Source organism: Coregonus clupeaformis, chromosome 9 (assembly GCF_020615455.1).
Source record: "Coregonus clupeaformis isolate EN_2021a chromosome 9, ASM2061545v1, whole genome shotgun sequence".
NCBI classification, from domain to species: domain Eukaryota; kingdom Metazoa; phylum Chordata; class Actinopteri; order Salmoniformes; family Salmonidae; genus Coregonus; species Coregonus clupeaformis.
Genome location: NC_059200.1, coordinates 5332298 through 5346055, shown reverse-complemented (window position 1 = coordinate 5346055; position 13758 = coordinate 5332298). Strand labels below are relative to the sequence as shown.

At 42.2% G+C, this 13758-nt stretch overlaps 1 protein-coding gene across 1 annotated transcript; it reads left to right on the top strand.

Moving 5' to 3' along the window:
- The first annotated feature begins 3367 nt into the window (after positions 1-3367).
- LOC121573602 (glucose-6-phosphate exchanger SLC37A4) lies at positions 3368-13168 on the top strand. The gene is made up of 10 exons (XM_041885706.1): positions 3368-3453; positions 4499-5212; positions 5456-5688; positions 8679-8916; positions 9106-9261; positions 9337-9422; positions 9503-9616; positions 9775-9840; positions 12130-12268; positions 12390-13168. Exons 2-10 carry the CDS (start codon positions 5065-5067, stop codon positions 12554-12556), a joined length of 1347 nt encoding a protein of 448 aa, XP_041741640.1. The 5' UTR covers positions 3368-3453; positions 4499-5064; the 3' UTR covers positions 12557-13168.
- Positions 13169-13758: the final 590 nt, after the last annotated feature.

Here is a 13758-nt window from a genome sequence, read left to right as displayed (position 1 = left end):
AACATTGCTGCGGGGACTTGCTTGCATTCAGCCACAAGAGCATTATAGTGAGGTCGGACACTGATGTTGGGGGATTAGGCCTGGCTCGCAGTCGGCGTTCAAATTCTTCCCAAAGGTTTTCGATGTGGTTGAGGTCAGGGCTCTGTGCAGGCCAGTCAAGTTGTTCCACACCGATCTCGACAAACCATTTCTGTACGGACCTCACTTTGTGCACGAGGGCATTGTCATGCTGAAACAGGAAAGGGCCTTCCCCAGACTTCCCACAAAGTTGGAAGCACAGAATCATCTAGAATGTCATTGTATGCTGTAGCGTTAAGATTTCCCATCACTGGAACTAAGGGGCCTAGCCCATGAAAAACAGCCCCAGACCATTATTCCTCCTCCACCAAACTTTACAGTTGGCACTATGCATTCGGGCAGGTAGCATTTTCCTGGCATCCGCCAAAGCCAGATTCGTACGTCGGACTGCCAGATGGTGAAGCGTGATTTATCACTGCAGAGAACGCGTTTCCACTGCTCCAGAGTCCAATGGCGTCGAGCTTTACACCACTCCAGCCGACGCTTGGCTTTGCGCATGGTGATCTCTTAGGCTTGTGTGCATCTTCTCGGCCATAGAAACCCATTTCATGAAGCTCCCGACTAACAGTTCTTGTGCTGATGTTGCTTCCAGAGGCAGTTTGGAACTTGGTGGTGAGATTTGCAACAGAGGACAGACGATATTTATGCGCTTCAGCACTCGGCGGTCCCGTTCTGTGAGCTTGTGTGGCCTACCACTTTGCGGCTGAGCCGTTGTTGCTCCTAGATGTTTCCACTTCACAATAACAGCACTTACAGTTGACCGGGGCAGCTCTAGCAGGGCAAAAATGTGATGAACTGACTTGTTGGAAAGGTGGCATCCTATGACGGTGCCACGTTGAAAGTCACTGAGCTCTTCAGTAAGGCCGTTCTACTTCCAATGTGTGTCTATGGAGATTGCATGGCTGTGTGCTCGATTTTATACACCTGTCAGCAACAGGTGTGGCTGAAATAGCGAAATCCACTAATTTGAAGGGGTGTCCACATACTTTTATATATATAGTGCATATATATTTATACTCCGGCCTCCGACATTGCTCGTCCTAATATTTCCATATTTTTTTATTCCATTCATTTACTTTTAGATGTATGTGTATTGTTGTGTATTGTTAGATATTACTGCAATGTTGGAGGTAGGAACACAAGCATTTCGCTACACCTGTATGCAACCAATACAATATGATTTGATTTGAAAATAGTTATTGGTTAACTATTTAACTAACTATTTAGCATTCTTGTGGTTTGGGGGTAGAAGCTGTTCAGGGTCCTGTTGGTTCCAGACTTGCTGGATCGGTACTGCTTGCCGTGCGGTAGCAGAGAGAACCGTCTATAACTTGGATGGCTGGAGTCTTTAGCATCCGACCGCAAGGCGCTACAGAGGGTAGTGCCTACGGCCCAGTACGTCACTGGGGCCGAGCTCCCTGCCATTCAGGTCCTCTATACCAGGCGATGTCAGAGCAAGGCCCTAAAAATGTTCCAGCTACACAAGTCATAGACTGTTCTCTCTGCTACCACACACGGCAAGCGGTACCAACAGGACCCTGAACAGCTTCTACCCCCAAGCCATAAGACTGCTAAATAGTTAGTTAAATAGTTAACCAAATAGCTACCCGGACTATCTGCATTGACCCTAACTTTTGTTTTAACTCATCCCATACGCTGTTGCTACTGTTTATTATCTATCCTGTTGCCTAGTTACTTTATTCCTACATTTACATTTAAAAAATTTCATACCCCCCGTGGGAATCGAACCCACAACCCTGGCATTGCAAACGTCATGCTCTACCAACTGAGCTACATCCCTGCCGGCCATTCCCTCCCCTACCCTGGACGACGCTGGGCCAATTGTGCGCCGCCCCATGGGTCTCCCGGTCGCGGCCGGCTACGACAGAGCCTGGATTCGAACCAGGATCTCTAGTGGCACAGCTAGCACTGCGATGCAGTGCCTTAGACCACTGCGCCACTCGGGAGACCAAAAAGCTAATTTTATTTTTCATGAATTTTTACTTCCTAGTTATATGTACATATCTACCTCAATTACCTCATACCCCTGCACATCGACTCGGTACTGGTACCCCGTGTATATAGCCAAGTTATCGTTACTTATTATCGTGTATTTATTATTACTTTTATTATTACGTGTTTTACTTTTCTATTATTACTCTATTTTCTTTCTCTCTGCATTGTTATTTTCTTTCTCTCTGCGTTGTTGGGAATGGCCCGTAAGTAAGCATTTCACTGTTAGTCTACACCTGTTGTTTATGAAGCATGTGACAAATTAAATGTTATTTTATTTGATAATGGCTGACCCTGGCCATGACCCCACTCAGAGGGTGTCACTAGTTACAACAGCCACGAAGCCAAAATGGCTATATTGGCCATATTGTAAAATTCATGAAAAATAAAATTAGCTTTTTGGTCTTAATTGAAGGTTAGGGTTAGGCATAAGGTTATCAGTGTGGTTAAGGTTAGGATTAAGGTTTAGCCATAATTATTACTTTGTGGCTGTGGTAACTCAATTCACACATGCGTATAATAGACACCTGTATATGTGTGAAATAGGACAAAAAGAAGCACCCATTATTATTATTAATACTAGGTTTATTGTCATGATAGCCATCTGCAGTCTTCAGCAGTGTCTTTAGAAGAAGAGGTAGAGCAGGGTAGCCGTGGGACCAGCCAGAAGACCAACCAGGACAGGGGAGATACTTTTTTAAAGGGACTTTTCTGACCAGCAGTATGCCATTGACAGCGTGACTAGTTAAAATCTAAAACTGACCCTTCATTATTTAACCTTGGGATATTGTTTTTCAACAGGATAAGTCCAAAAATAGCTGGAGCGCGTCTTTCAAGGTGTTGTCCTTTGACCACTAGATGTCCCCAGTCACATTCAGATCATGATTCAGATATATATTGATTGGCTGACATGTACCAACCTTTGTGGCAATAAATCATAATGTTAAAAATATGGTTGTTTAATTTTATTATTGAAAGAAAATAGAATACGATAGAATATAATAGAATACTATAGAATATACATCTTACAGAATGCCATCATGACATGTTTAATAAAATATGGGAAAAATTGTTTAATAAAATGTGAGCATGCGATTTTTTGGTAGAAGCTAGTTTGGATATAATGTAAACCTTTTCTCAGCCTCTGCGTGCTGCCAGACAGTGCAGATTCCATGGATTATAATTTGCAGTCGGTTCGTTTCTTCAACCTTGAACCTACGTACAGTAGCAAACGATCCAGTAGGAACGCCTCCTTCCATGAATGTCAGCTCAATTGCCCAATGAGAGCACAGAGCAAGACAGCAGTTCCTGTTGCAGTGGGTATGTCAGTGTAAGCAACGAGAGGGATCCAGTCGAAACAAGGTACCAAACATGTCCTTAATTGTTATGTAGATAGAATGTAGCTATCAAGATATTGTCCAGGGAGGTCATGCAACAGTGTTTCAATTAAGTATAACGTCAGAACTAATGTAGGCCTACATTGGAGTTGGCGTTTGCTAGAGAGTGGATGCGTTCATTTCTGTGCTCTCAAATCACTTTTCCAAGGTTGTGATTGAGGATGTGTTGTTTTGACTATTCAGTTATTTTCTATGCTTATTTCCTAGATACTACAGCATATCAAACTTCACCCTGGTATATTAATAACAGAAAAGAGAGTTTGCGTCAGTAGTTTAGAAGCAACTATTCTTTGCATGCAAACTATGCAGAATAATTCCCTTTTCAAATGGTATCGTTCCTTTGACCACAGGAAGTTGGTGGCACCTTAATTGGGGCAGACAGGCTCATGGTAATGGCTGGAGCGGATGTAGTGGAATGGTATCAAATACATCGAACACATGGTTTCCATTTGTTTGATGCCATTCCATTTGCTCCATTCCAGCCATTATTATGAGCCGTCCTTGCAGCAGCCTCCACTGCCTTTACCAATTTGATGAGTTTTAAAGCATTGAATAGTCTATCATTGGGTCTCTCAACAGTCTACACAGTGCTCAAAATCTAAATTAGATTTTAATGCTGAAGTGATTGAATTATATATGTTTTGGCAATGAATGTTGGTGGTCAATGTCAAAGTTCCCACTTGGATGTCATGTGTCAATTTCAAGAGGTTGTCCAATACGACCACTATATAAACAGATATCCAGGCCGATTAAAGCGGCACCCCAGACTTTAAATCACCCAACATTATACAGTAGCCCACTAGGGACTAGCTGACCAGAGAGGGTCTTGAAAATTGGCCTTATTCCTGCCATTGTTCCTTTCGTCATAATTGCGTAATGAACCATGCATTGGCTCGCCTGATTTTGAATTGTGGAAACAAAAATGTTAATTGTTAATTGAGGTATCATACATTAATAAATTGTTGATTATCCATCTATGTATATTCTGATGTATTGGTTTGTGTTTCTAGGCATTGAGGGTCCCGTCTTCTGATACTACCAGGACCTCCACAGAGACTGGTCCTGCTGTGGAATTTCCACCCCTCAGAAGGAACGACAGCTGGGACAGAGAACAGACCGCAACATCCACATACAGGAGAAATAATAGCTTGGAAGTTCATCGAGCCAGACTGGAAGAGAAGGGACAGTCCTGAATGTGTAGCACAGTAAAAGCACCAGCTATGTCAGAGAGTAACAGGCTGATAGCTGCTTTTCTGTAATGCCCATCCACATCCACCTGGGCAAGATTGAATCAGTGTTATCAACCCAATGCCACGTCTCAATTGTTGCTGTGTAAACATGAACGTGGGCGTGGTATCTCTACCCGAAGGAAAGTCGGCCAGTAACCCCATACACTGCTAACAGCATCACTCAATGTGATTGTTTTTGTTCCGAACGCTAAAGAATCTCAGAGCCTGCATTCACTAAAACAGTGATTTGCATCATTTGGAGAGAGCAAATCTGAAGTGGGGGAATTTAACAATTTACAACCTTTCGATTTTTGCTCCAAGAGATTGGTCTCATTACCTCTGGAATCATGGGTGCCACTGGTTATGGATACTATCGTATGGTCATCTTCTTCTCCATGTTTATTGGCTACTCCCTGTACTACTTCAACAGGAAGACCTTCTCTTTTGTCATGCCCTCTGTGATGGAGGAGATTAAACTGGACAAGGATGACTTGGGTAAGAGCAGTCTTATGCTATATAGTTCATTTTTGTTGTGACAGGCATCCTATGAAATGCTGTTTGTCAATGTATTCAATATTATGTGAGAGAATGTGCAGCAGTCACTGTAAGCAACTTGTGCATGTACTTGTATTAAGCACACCTCCGTATAGGAATAACTTTTTATTTATCTTTAGTCAATTCACTGACCCACATAAGAAAATCCTGTTAAGAATGTGTTTTCCTCTCCTGTCCTCTTAGGCCTGATCACCAGTAGTCAGACCATGGCCTATGCCATCAGTAAGTTCATCAGTGGTGTATTATCCGACCAGATCAGCGCTCGCTGGCTCTTCTCCATTGGCCTCTTGGTGGTGGGGGGCATCAACGTGGTCTTCTCATGGTCCTCTACTGTGACTGTGTTTTCTGCTCTGTGGTTTGTCAACGGTCTGGGCCAGGGCTTAGGCTGGCCACCATGTGGGAAGGTGCTGCGCAAGGTAAGACTGTTGCTCCTATAGGGAGATGCTACTGTAACATAGACTGAGGTGAATTCACAATCAATACGTAATGAAAACCATTCAGGAAATCCCTGAAGTAAGAACTCTCACACCCATAGGTTCTCACCATCAGCCATCTGTGTTTTAACAATTGGCTTTACAATATGCACACCATTATTTTGGGAAGGTATTTACAAGATCCCTTCCAAAAGAATAGTGATGTGTATGTGCTTCACCCTTTGCCTTTAGAGTGGACCTGTCACTCACCTCCCCCAAGCGTGGTCAGGAATTCTAACCCTTGTCCTGACATAGCAGTGACCTTATGGGCTAGAGATGGCGATTTCTGGCATGAAGTCACAACAGCTTATGCCATCTGTAATCTAAGAACACTGAATGCTCATGGTGCCATGTCCATGAGTTAGGGGCCACAAGGAAAATAATATTGCATGGATATTGAGCAATAATGTTCTCAATCAGCATGTACTGCATACTGCAACCTTCCTATTACATTTCACTCTTGTTTTCTGTCATATGCATTTGAATGATCTACATTATAGATTATAGTGTGGTGTCTATTTGTACAATATTTGAAGTAGATTTGAGTGCTATTTGTATTCAACATGTTGGAGAAATAAAAAGGATGTACCTCTTATATAAATGTAATGTATTGGTATTTTCCCCCATTCCTTACTCTCAACCATTCATGTCAAACCTTTACTTCCTGATACAGTTAAATGCACAATGAGTTAAGACAACAGTCCTAAGAAGCTGCCATCAAAGATAGGGGAATAAATACACTTTGGCATGTGTAAGAGGGATTAGGTTGCAGGGAATAGTATTTATAGAGACTCCTGGCCATGGCCTTCACAAACACATTACACACACAGGTACAGTACTTGTCAAAAGTTTGGACACACCTACTCATTCAAGGGTTTTTCTTAATTTTTACTATACTAGAATTTAATGTTCATTTCTCTACCACAAGCCGCCTCTAACGTTGTTTTAGAGGATTTGTCAGTACTTCCAACCGGTAATAGTGAAGACATCAAAACTATGAAATAACACATATGGAATCATGTAGTAACCAAAAAAGTGTAAAACAAATCAAAATATATTTTATATTTGAGATTCTTCAAATAGCCACCCTTTGCCTTGATGACAGCTTTGCGCACTCTTGGCATTCTCTCAACCAGCTTCACCTGGAATGCTTTTCCAACAGTCTTGAAGGAGTTCCCACATATGCTGAGCACTTGTTGGCTGCTTTTCCTTCACTCTGCTGTCCAACTCATCCCAAACCATCTGAATTGGGTTGTGGTTGGGGGATTGAGGAGGCCAGGTCATCTGATGCAGCACTCCATCACTCTCCTTCTTGGTAAAATAGCCCTTACACAGCCTGGAGGTGTGTTGGGCCATTGTCCTGTTGAAAAACAAATGATAGTCCCACTAAGCCCAAACCAGATGGGATGGCGTATCGCTGCAGAATGCTGTGGTAGCCATGCTGGTTAAGTGTGCCTTGAATTCTACAAATATGAAATATATTTTTGATTAGTTTAACACTTTTTGGTGACTTCATGATTCCATATGTGTTATTTCATCGTTTTGATGTCTTCGCTATTATTCTACAATGTTAAAAATAAAGAAAAATCCTTGAATGAGTAGGTGTGTCCAAACTTTTGACTGGTAGTGTATGTAAATAAGGTATTTCAGTTTTTTATTTGTAATACATTTGCAAAAACATCTAAACTTATTTTCGCTTTGTCATTATGGGGTATTGTGGGTAGATTGATGAGGATTAAAAAAAATATATATATATTTTAGAGTAAGGCTGTAACGTAACAAAATGTGGAAAAAGTCAAGGGGACTGAATACTTTCCGAAGGTGCCGCCCGGCCAAACAGGGAGTACAGCAGGGGGCTGAGCACGCACCCCTGTGGGGCCCCCATATTGAGGATCAGCATGGCGGAGGTGTTGTTGCCTACTTGGGGTAGGCTCACTCAAGGACCCAGTTCCACAGGGAGGGGCTCAGACCCAGGGCCCTAAGCTTAGTGGTGATCTTTGAGGGCACTATGGTGTTGAAAGTTGAGCTGTATTAGATGAACAGTATTCTTATTTCTCTTGTCCAGGTGGGATAGGGCAGTGTGCAGTGCAATGGCGATTGTGTCGTCCATTGATCTGTTTGGGCGGTATGCGAATTGTAGTGGGTCTAGGGCAGGGTTCTTCAATTCCGGTCCTGGAGGGCCGAAACACTTCTGTTTTTTATTTCTACCTGGTAGTTAATTGCACTCACCTGGTGTCCCAGGTCTGAATTAGCCCCTGATTAGAAGGAGAGGATGAAAAACAGAGGTGTTTCGGCCCTCCAGGACCGGAATTGAAGAACCCTGGTCTAGGGTGTTGGGTTAGGTGGAGGTGATATGATCTTTTAACTAACCTCTCAAAGCACTTCATGATGACAGAAGTGAGTGCTACGGGGCGACAGTCATTTAGTTCAGTTACCCTCGCTTTCTTGGGTACAGGAACATCTTGAAGCAAGTGGGTACAACAGACTGGGATATGGAGAGATTGAATATGTCCGTAAACATCCAGTTCGTCTGCACAAGCTCTGAGGACGCGGCTTGTGATGCTGACTTACTCACGTCGGCCACAGAGAACGAGAGTAGGATTATGTGGTCAGCCAGCAAAATTGCTGTTAATTGCTGCGGTCACCATTTCAGTGGCGTTTTGGCTTGAGCTACATTAAATCACTTTAGGCAACTCGGCACATCTTCAGAGGTTGTTAACTGATGACACTGGTTACAGTTTTGACAAATAAAACCATAAAATAAGTATCCACACTGATTCAGTGGTCTAAAATTAGTATCAGAGTGAAAATGTTTTGACTTGGCTTTCCACATGTCTAGATGTCAGATATCTATTTTACTGTTCTCAGTGTTCTCATTCTATAGTTTACATATTCATGCCATCAACATATCTGTTCTCTATCTCTGTCCTCAGTGGTTTGAGCCGTCTCAGTTTGGGACATGGTGGGCAGTGCTGTCCTGCAGTATGAACCTGGCCGGTGGACTGGGTCCTCTCCTGGCTATGGTATTGCTTCAGTACTATGACTGGAGGACCATCCTGTCCATGTCGGGCATCATCTGTGCATCCTTTTCTGTCGTCTGCCTGGTGTTCATAAAGAATGAACCCAAAGATGTGGGCCTGCCCAGCATCGAGGCCGCAGCCAAGAAAGGAGGTGAGGAGAAAAAAGCCTTTACCGCAGGACAGAGGGACTGTTTTGCATTTGTTGATTTTGTGTGTTTAAAGATCCATGTGTACATTTTGATTGGCTATATCCATATGTATTGCTCTGGTTACTCTGTCCACCAGACTCAGAGCATAATCATAAAAAACATAAATGTTCTCTATTTCTTTTATCCTGCAGTAGCCAACTGTGACAGTACTCTGAGTGAGTTCCTGCTGTCTCCCTACCTGTGGGTGCTGTCCCTAGGCTACCTGGTAGTGTTCGGGGTGAAGACGGCCTGCACTGACTGGGGCCAGCTCTATCTCATTCAAGATAAGGGCCAGACTGTCCTCATAGGTAACACACACACACAATTTACAAGTGTATATCTAGGTATTTGCCTAACATCATGCACATGTATGTCATCCACAGGCAGTTCCTACATGAGTGCCCTGGAGGTTGGAGGACTGGTGGGCAGCCTTGCAGCTGGCTTCCTGTCTGACAGGGCTGTTGCTAGGGTGAGTGACAACACCAATCACACATCAAAATAGGTGTTCACATCACTCCGGATTGTTTTTATTGTCTTATTGTCCCACAGCAAGGTTTGGGTACACATGGTAACCCTCGCCATGGCCTCCTCCTCTCCATGATGGCTGGCATGTTTGTGTCCCTATACCTGTTCCGTGTCACCATCACAGCTGAGGCGACAAAGGTACATTAACGTCAACATTCCCATTAAAATCTCAGTCATCATTTCATGGTGATGTTTTTGCAAGTTTTCAGTTTTGTTACTCCTCATTTATAAAATGATGTATGTAACACTATAGTCTGTGCCATTTATCTTTTCTCATCACATCACTGTTCCCACAGGAAGCTCCCATCTGGGTAGAGGCCCTTCATCCTCTCTCTGTCCTCATCGGCCTGTCAGAGAAAGAGGTAGCCATTATAATTAATTTACTCAACTGTGTTTGTAGCTTACTTTGTTAATACTCTTTATTATCACATAACATATAGTTAAAATGTTAAAGTCCTGAGTCATCTGCAACACTATCTGTGGAGCATCCCTGTTAGTGGTTGCAAGAACAGGAATATTTATACTGAACAAAAATATAAACGCAACATTTTTTTATTTTTTTTTATTTTTTTCATTTAGCAGACGCTCTTATCCAGAGCGACTTACAGGAGCAATTAAGGTTAAGTGCCTTGCTCAAGGGCACATCGACAGATTGTTCACCTAGTCGGCTCGGGGATTAGAACCAGCGACCTTTCGATTCCTGGCACAACGCTCTTAACCACTAAGCTACCTGCCGCCCATGGAACGACATGGAACCTGTAAAGTGTTGGTCCCATTTTTCATGAGCTGAAATAAAAGATCCCAGAAATGTTCCATATCCACAAAAAGCTTATTTCTCTAAAATGTTGTGCACACATTTGTTTACATCCCTGTTAGTGAGTATTTCTCTGCCACTCTAAAATGTGCAGTTTTGTCACACAACACAATGCCACAGATGTCTCAAGTTTTGAGGGAGTGTGCAATTGGCATGGCGACTGCTGGAATGTCCACCAGAACTGTTGCCAGATAATTTAATGTTCATTTCTCTACCACAAGCCGCCTCCAACGTTGTTTTAGAGGATTTGTCAGTACTTCCAACCGATAATAGTGAAGACATCAAAACTATGAAATAACACATATGGAATAATGTAGTAACCAAAAAAGTGTTAAACTATTCAAAATATATGTTATATTTTAGATTCTTCAAAGTAACCACCCTTTGCCTTGATGACAGCTTTGCACACTCTTGGCATTCTCTCAACCAGCTTTGTGAGGTAGTCACCTCAAATGCTTTTCCAACAGTCTTGAAGGAGTTCCCACTGGCTGCTTTTCCTTCACTCTGCGGTCCAACTCATCCCAAACCATCTCGATTGGGTTGAGGTCGGGTGATTGTGGAGGCCAGGTCATCTGATGCAGCACTCCATCACTCTCCTTCTTGGTCAAATAGCCCTTACACAGCCTGGAGGTGTGTTTTGGGTCATTGTCCTGTTGAAAAACAAATGTTAGTCCCACTAAGCGCAAACCAGATGGGATGGCGTATCACTGCAGAATGCTGTGGTAGCCATGCTGGTTGTCTGCCTTGAATTCTAAATAAATCACTGACCGTGTCACCAGCAAAGCACCATCACACATCCTCCTCCATGCTTCACGGTGGGAACCACACATGCGGAGATGATCCGTTCACCTACTCTGCATCTCACAAAGACACGGCGGTTGGAACCAAAAATCTCAAATTTGGACTCATCAGACCAAAGGACAGATTTCCACTGGTCTAATGTTCATTGCTTGTGTTACTTGGCCCAAGCAAGTCTCTTCTTCTTATTGGTGTCCTTCAGTAGTGGTTTCTTTGCAGCAATTCAACCATGAAGGCCTGATTCATGCAGTCTCCTCTGAACAGTTGATGTTGAGATGTGTCTGTTACTTGAACACTGTGAAGCATTTATTTGGGCTGCAATCGGAGGTGCAGTTAATTGCCAATTTCTGAGGCTGGTAACTCTAATGAACTTATCCTCTGCAGCAGAGGTAACTCTGGGTCTTCCTTTCCTTTGGCGGTCCTCATGAGAGCCAGTTTCATCATAGCACTTGATGTTTTTTGTGAATGCTCTTGAAGAAACGTTCAAAGTTCTTGAAATTTGACCTTCAAGTCTTAAAGTAATGATGGACTGTCGTTTCGCTTTGCTTATTTGAGCTGTTCTTGCCATAATATGGATATGAATATGGTCTTTTACCAAATAGGGCTATCTTCTGTATACCACCCCTACCTTGTCACAACACAACTGATTGGCTCAAACGCGTTAAGAAGGAATGAAATTCCACAAATTAATGTTAACAAGGCACACCTGTTAATTGAAATGCATTCCAGGTGACTACCTCATGAAGCTGGTTGAGAGAATGCCAAGAGTGTGTAAAGCTGTAATCAAGTCAAAGGGTGGCTATTTGAAGAATCTCAAATATAAAATATATTTTGATTTGTTTAACACTGTTTTGGTTACTACATTATTCCATATGTGTTATTTCATAGTTTTGATGTCTTCACTATTATTCTACAATGTTAAAAATAAAGAAAAACCCTTGAATGAGTAGGTGTGTCCAAACTTTTGACTGGTACTGTATATGAAAAAACATTTATTAATTATATTTATTTATATTCTGTTTCATATTCTCTCATCTAGATATGGATACTTTCCCTGGGTGCTATGTTCGGATTCTCCTCTTATGGACCAATCGCATTGTTTGGTGTGATAGCCAATGAAAGTGCTCCATCAAACTATTGTGGGTCCTCCCACGCCATCGTAGCGCTCATGGCCAATGGTAAGTCTCTATCTTGGTTCCTTTGATATGTATTCTCAAAAAGACAATGCATGGTTCTGGGTATCTGTAATTCTCTGAGACGTTTATATCAGTAAGCTAGCTGTGTTTTTATTGGTTGCAGTTGGGGCTTTCTTCGCGGGACTCCCCTTCAGCACCATCGCTAAACACTACAGCTGGGACATGGCCTTCTGGGTAGCTGAAGTGACCATTGCCGTGACGACCGTCATCTTCTTTCTGTTCCGTAACATTCGCACCAAAATGGGCCACATCCCCCAGAAAATGGATTGATTGATCTCTGCATCTCCTGAGCTACGCACAGGTTCCTGCTGTGTGACTGTGTGAACATTCTACAGCAAGGGTTGTTGGACTGGCTGCTCACTACATAGCCCCTAAAGTACACCTCCTATCCCTGGAAACACAACACTGTGTCAATGTGATCTCACCTCGAGACGTTTTAGACGTTAGCAACCATGTTCACTTTTCTAAAAGGATACTTTGTTACACTTTAGTTTGTCATTTAATGCACCGTCAGAATCAAACTCCTCACAAACCGTACAGTTCTAAGCACCTATGGAAACTACACCTACGGCACCCACTCACAGTAATGACTTCAAAAAGTATAGTATATCACATAGGCCTAAGTCCTACATTTCTAATAATCTATTATCTTACCACTGTTATTTAGTCAGTATAATAACTCATATGATTTGAAGTATGTTGTTGATACACAGTGAATCTGTACTGTCCATCGCATAGATTGCCTTCAGTGGATGCCAAATGTCTTGAAGTTACCAAATGCTTCATTGATGGGCCAGCATTAAAACTATGTACAGTACCAGTCAAAGGTTTGGACACACCTACTCATTCCAGGGTTTTTATTTATTTGTACTATTTTCTACATTGTCGAATAATAGTGAAGACATCAAAACTATGAAATAACACATATGGAATCATGTACTAACCCAAAAAGTGTTAAATCAAAATATATTTAATATTTGAGATTCTTCAAATAGCCACCCTTTGTTTTGATGACAGGTTTTCACACTCTTGGCATTCTCTCAACCAGCTTCACCTGGAATGCTTTTCCAACAGTCTTGAAGGAGTTCCCACATATGCTGAGCACTTGTTGGCTGCTTTTGAGAGAATGCCAAGAGTGTGCAAAGCTGTCATCAAGGCAAAGGGTGGCTGCTTTGAAGAATCTAAAATCTAAAATATATTTGGATTTGTTTAACACTTTTTTGGTTACTACATGATTCCATATGTGTTATTTCATAGTTTTGATGTCTTCACTATTATTCTACAATGTAGAAAATAGTAAAAATAAAGAAAGACCCTTGAATGAGTAGGTGTGTCCAAACTTTTGACTGGTACTGTATGTATAGACATATGCACAAAACGGTAATGTTTGTTGATCACAGTAGTATTTCCCTTTCACTATGCATACCTCACCAATTCTTCCTAATTTATCAAATAATGTTCAATCAAGAAAA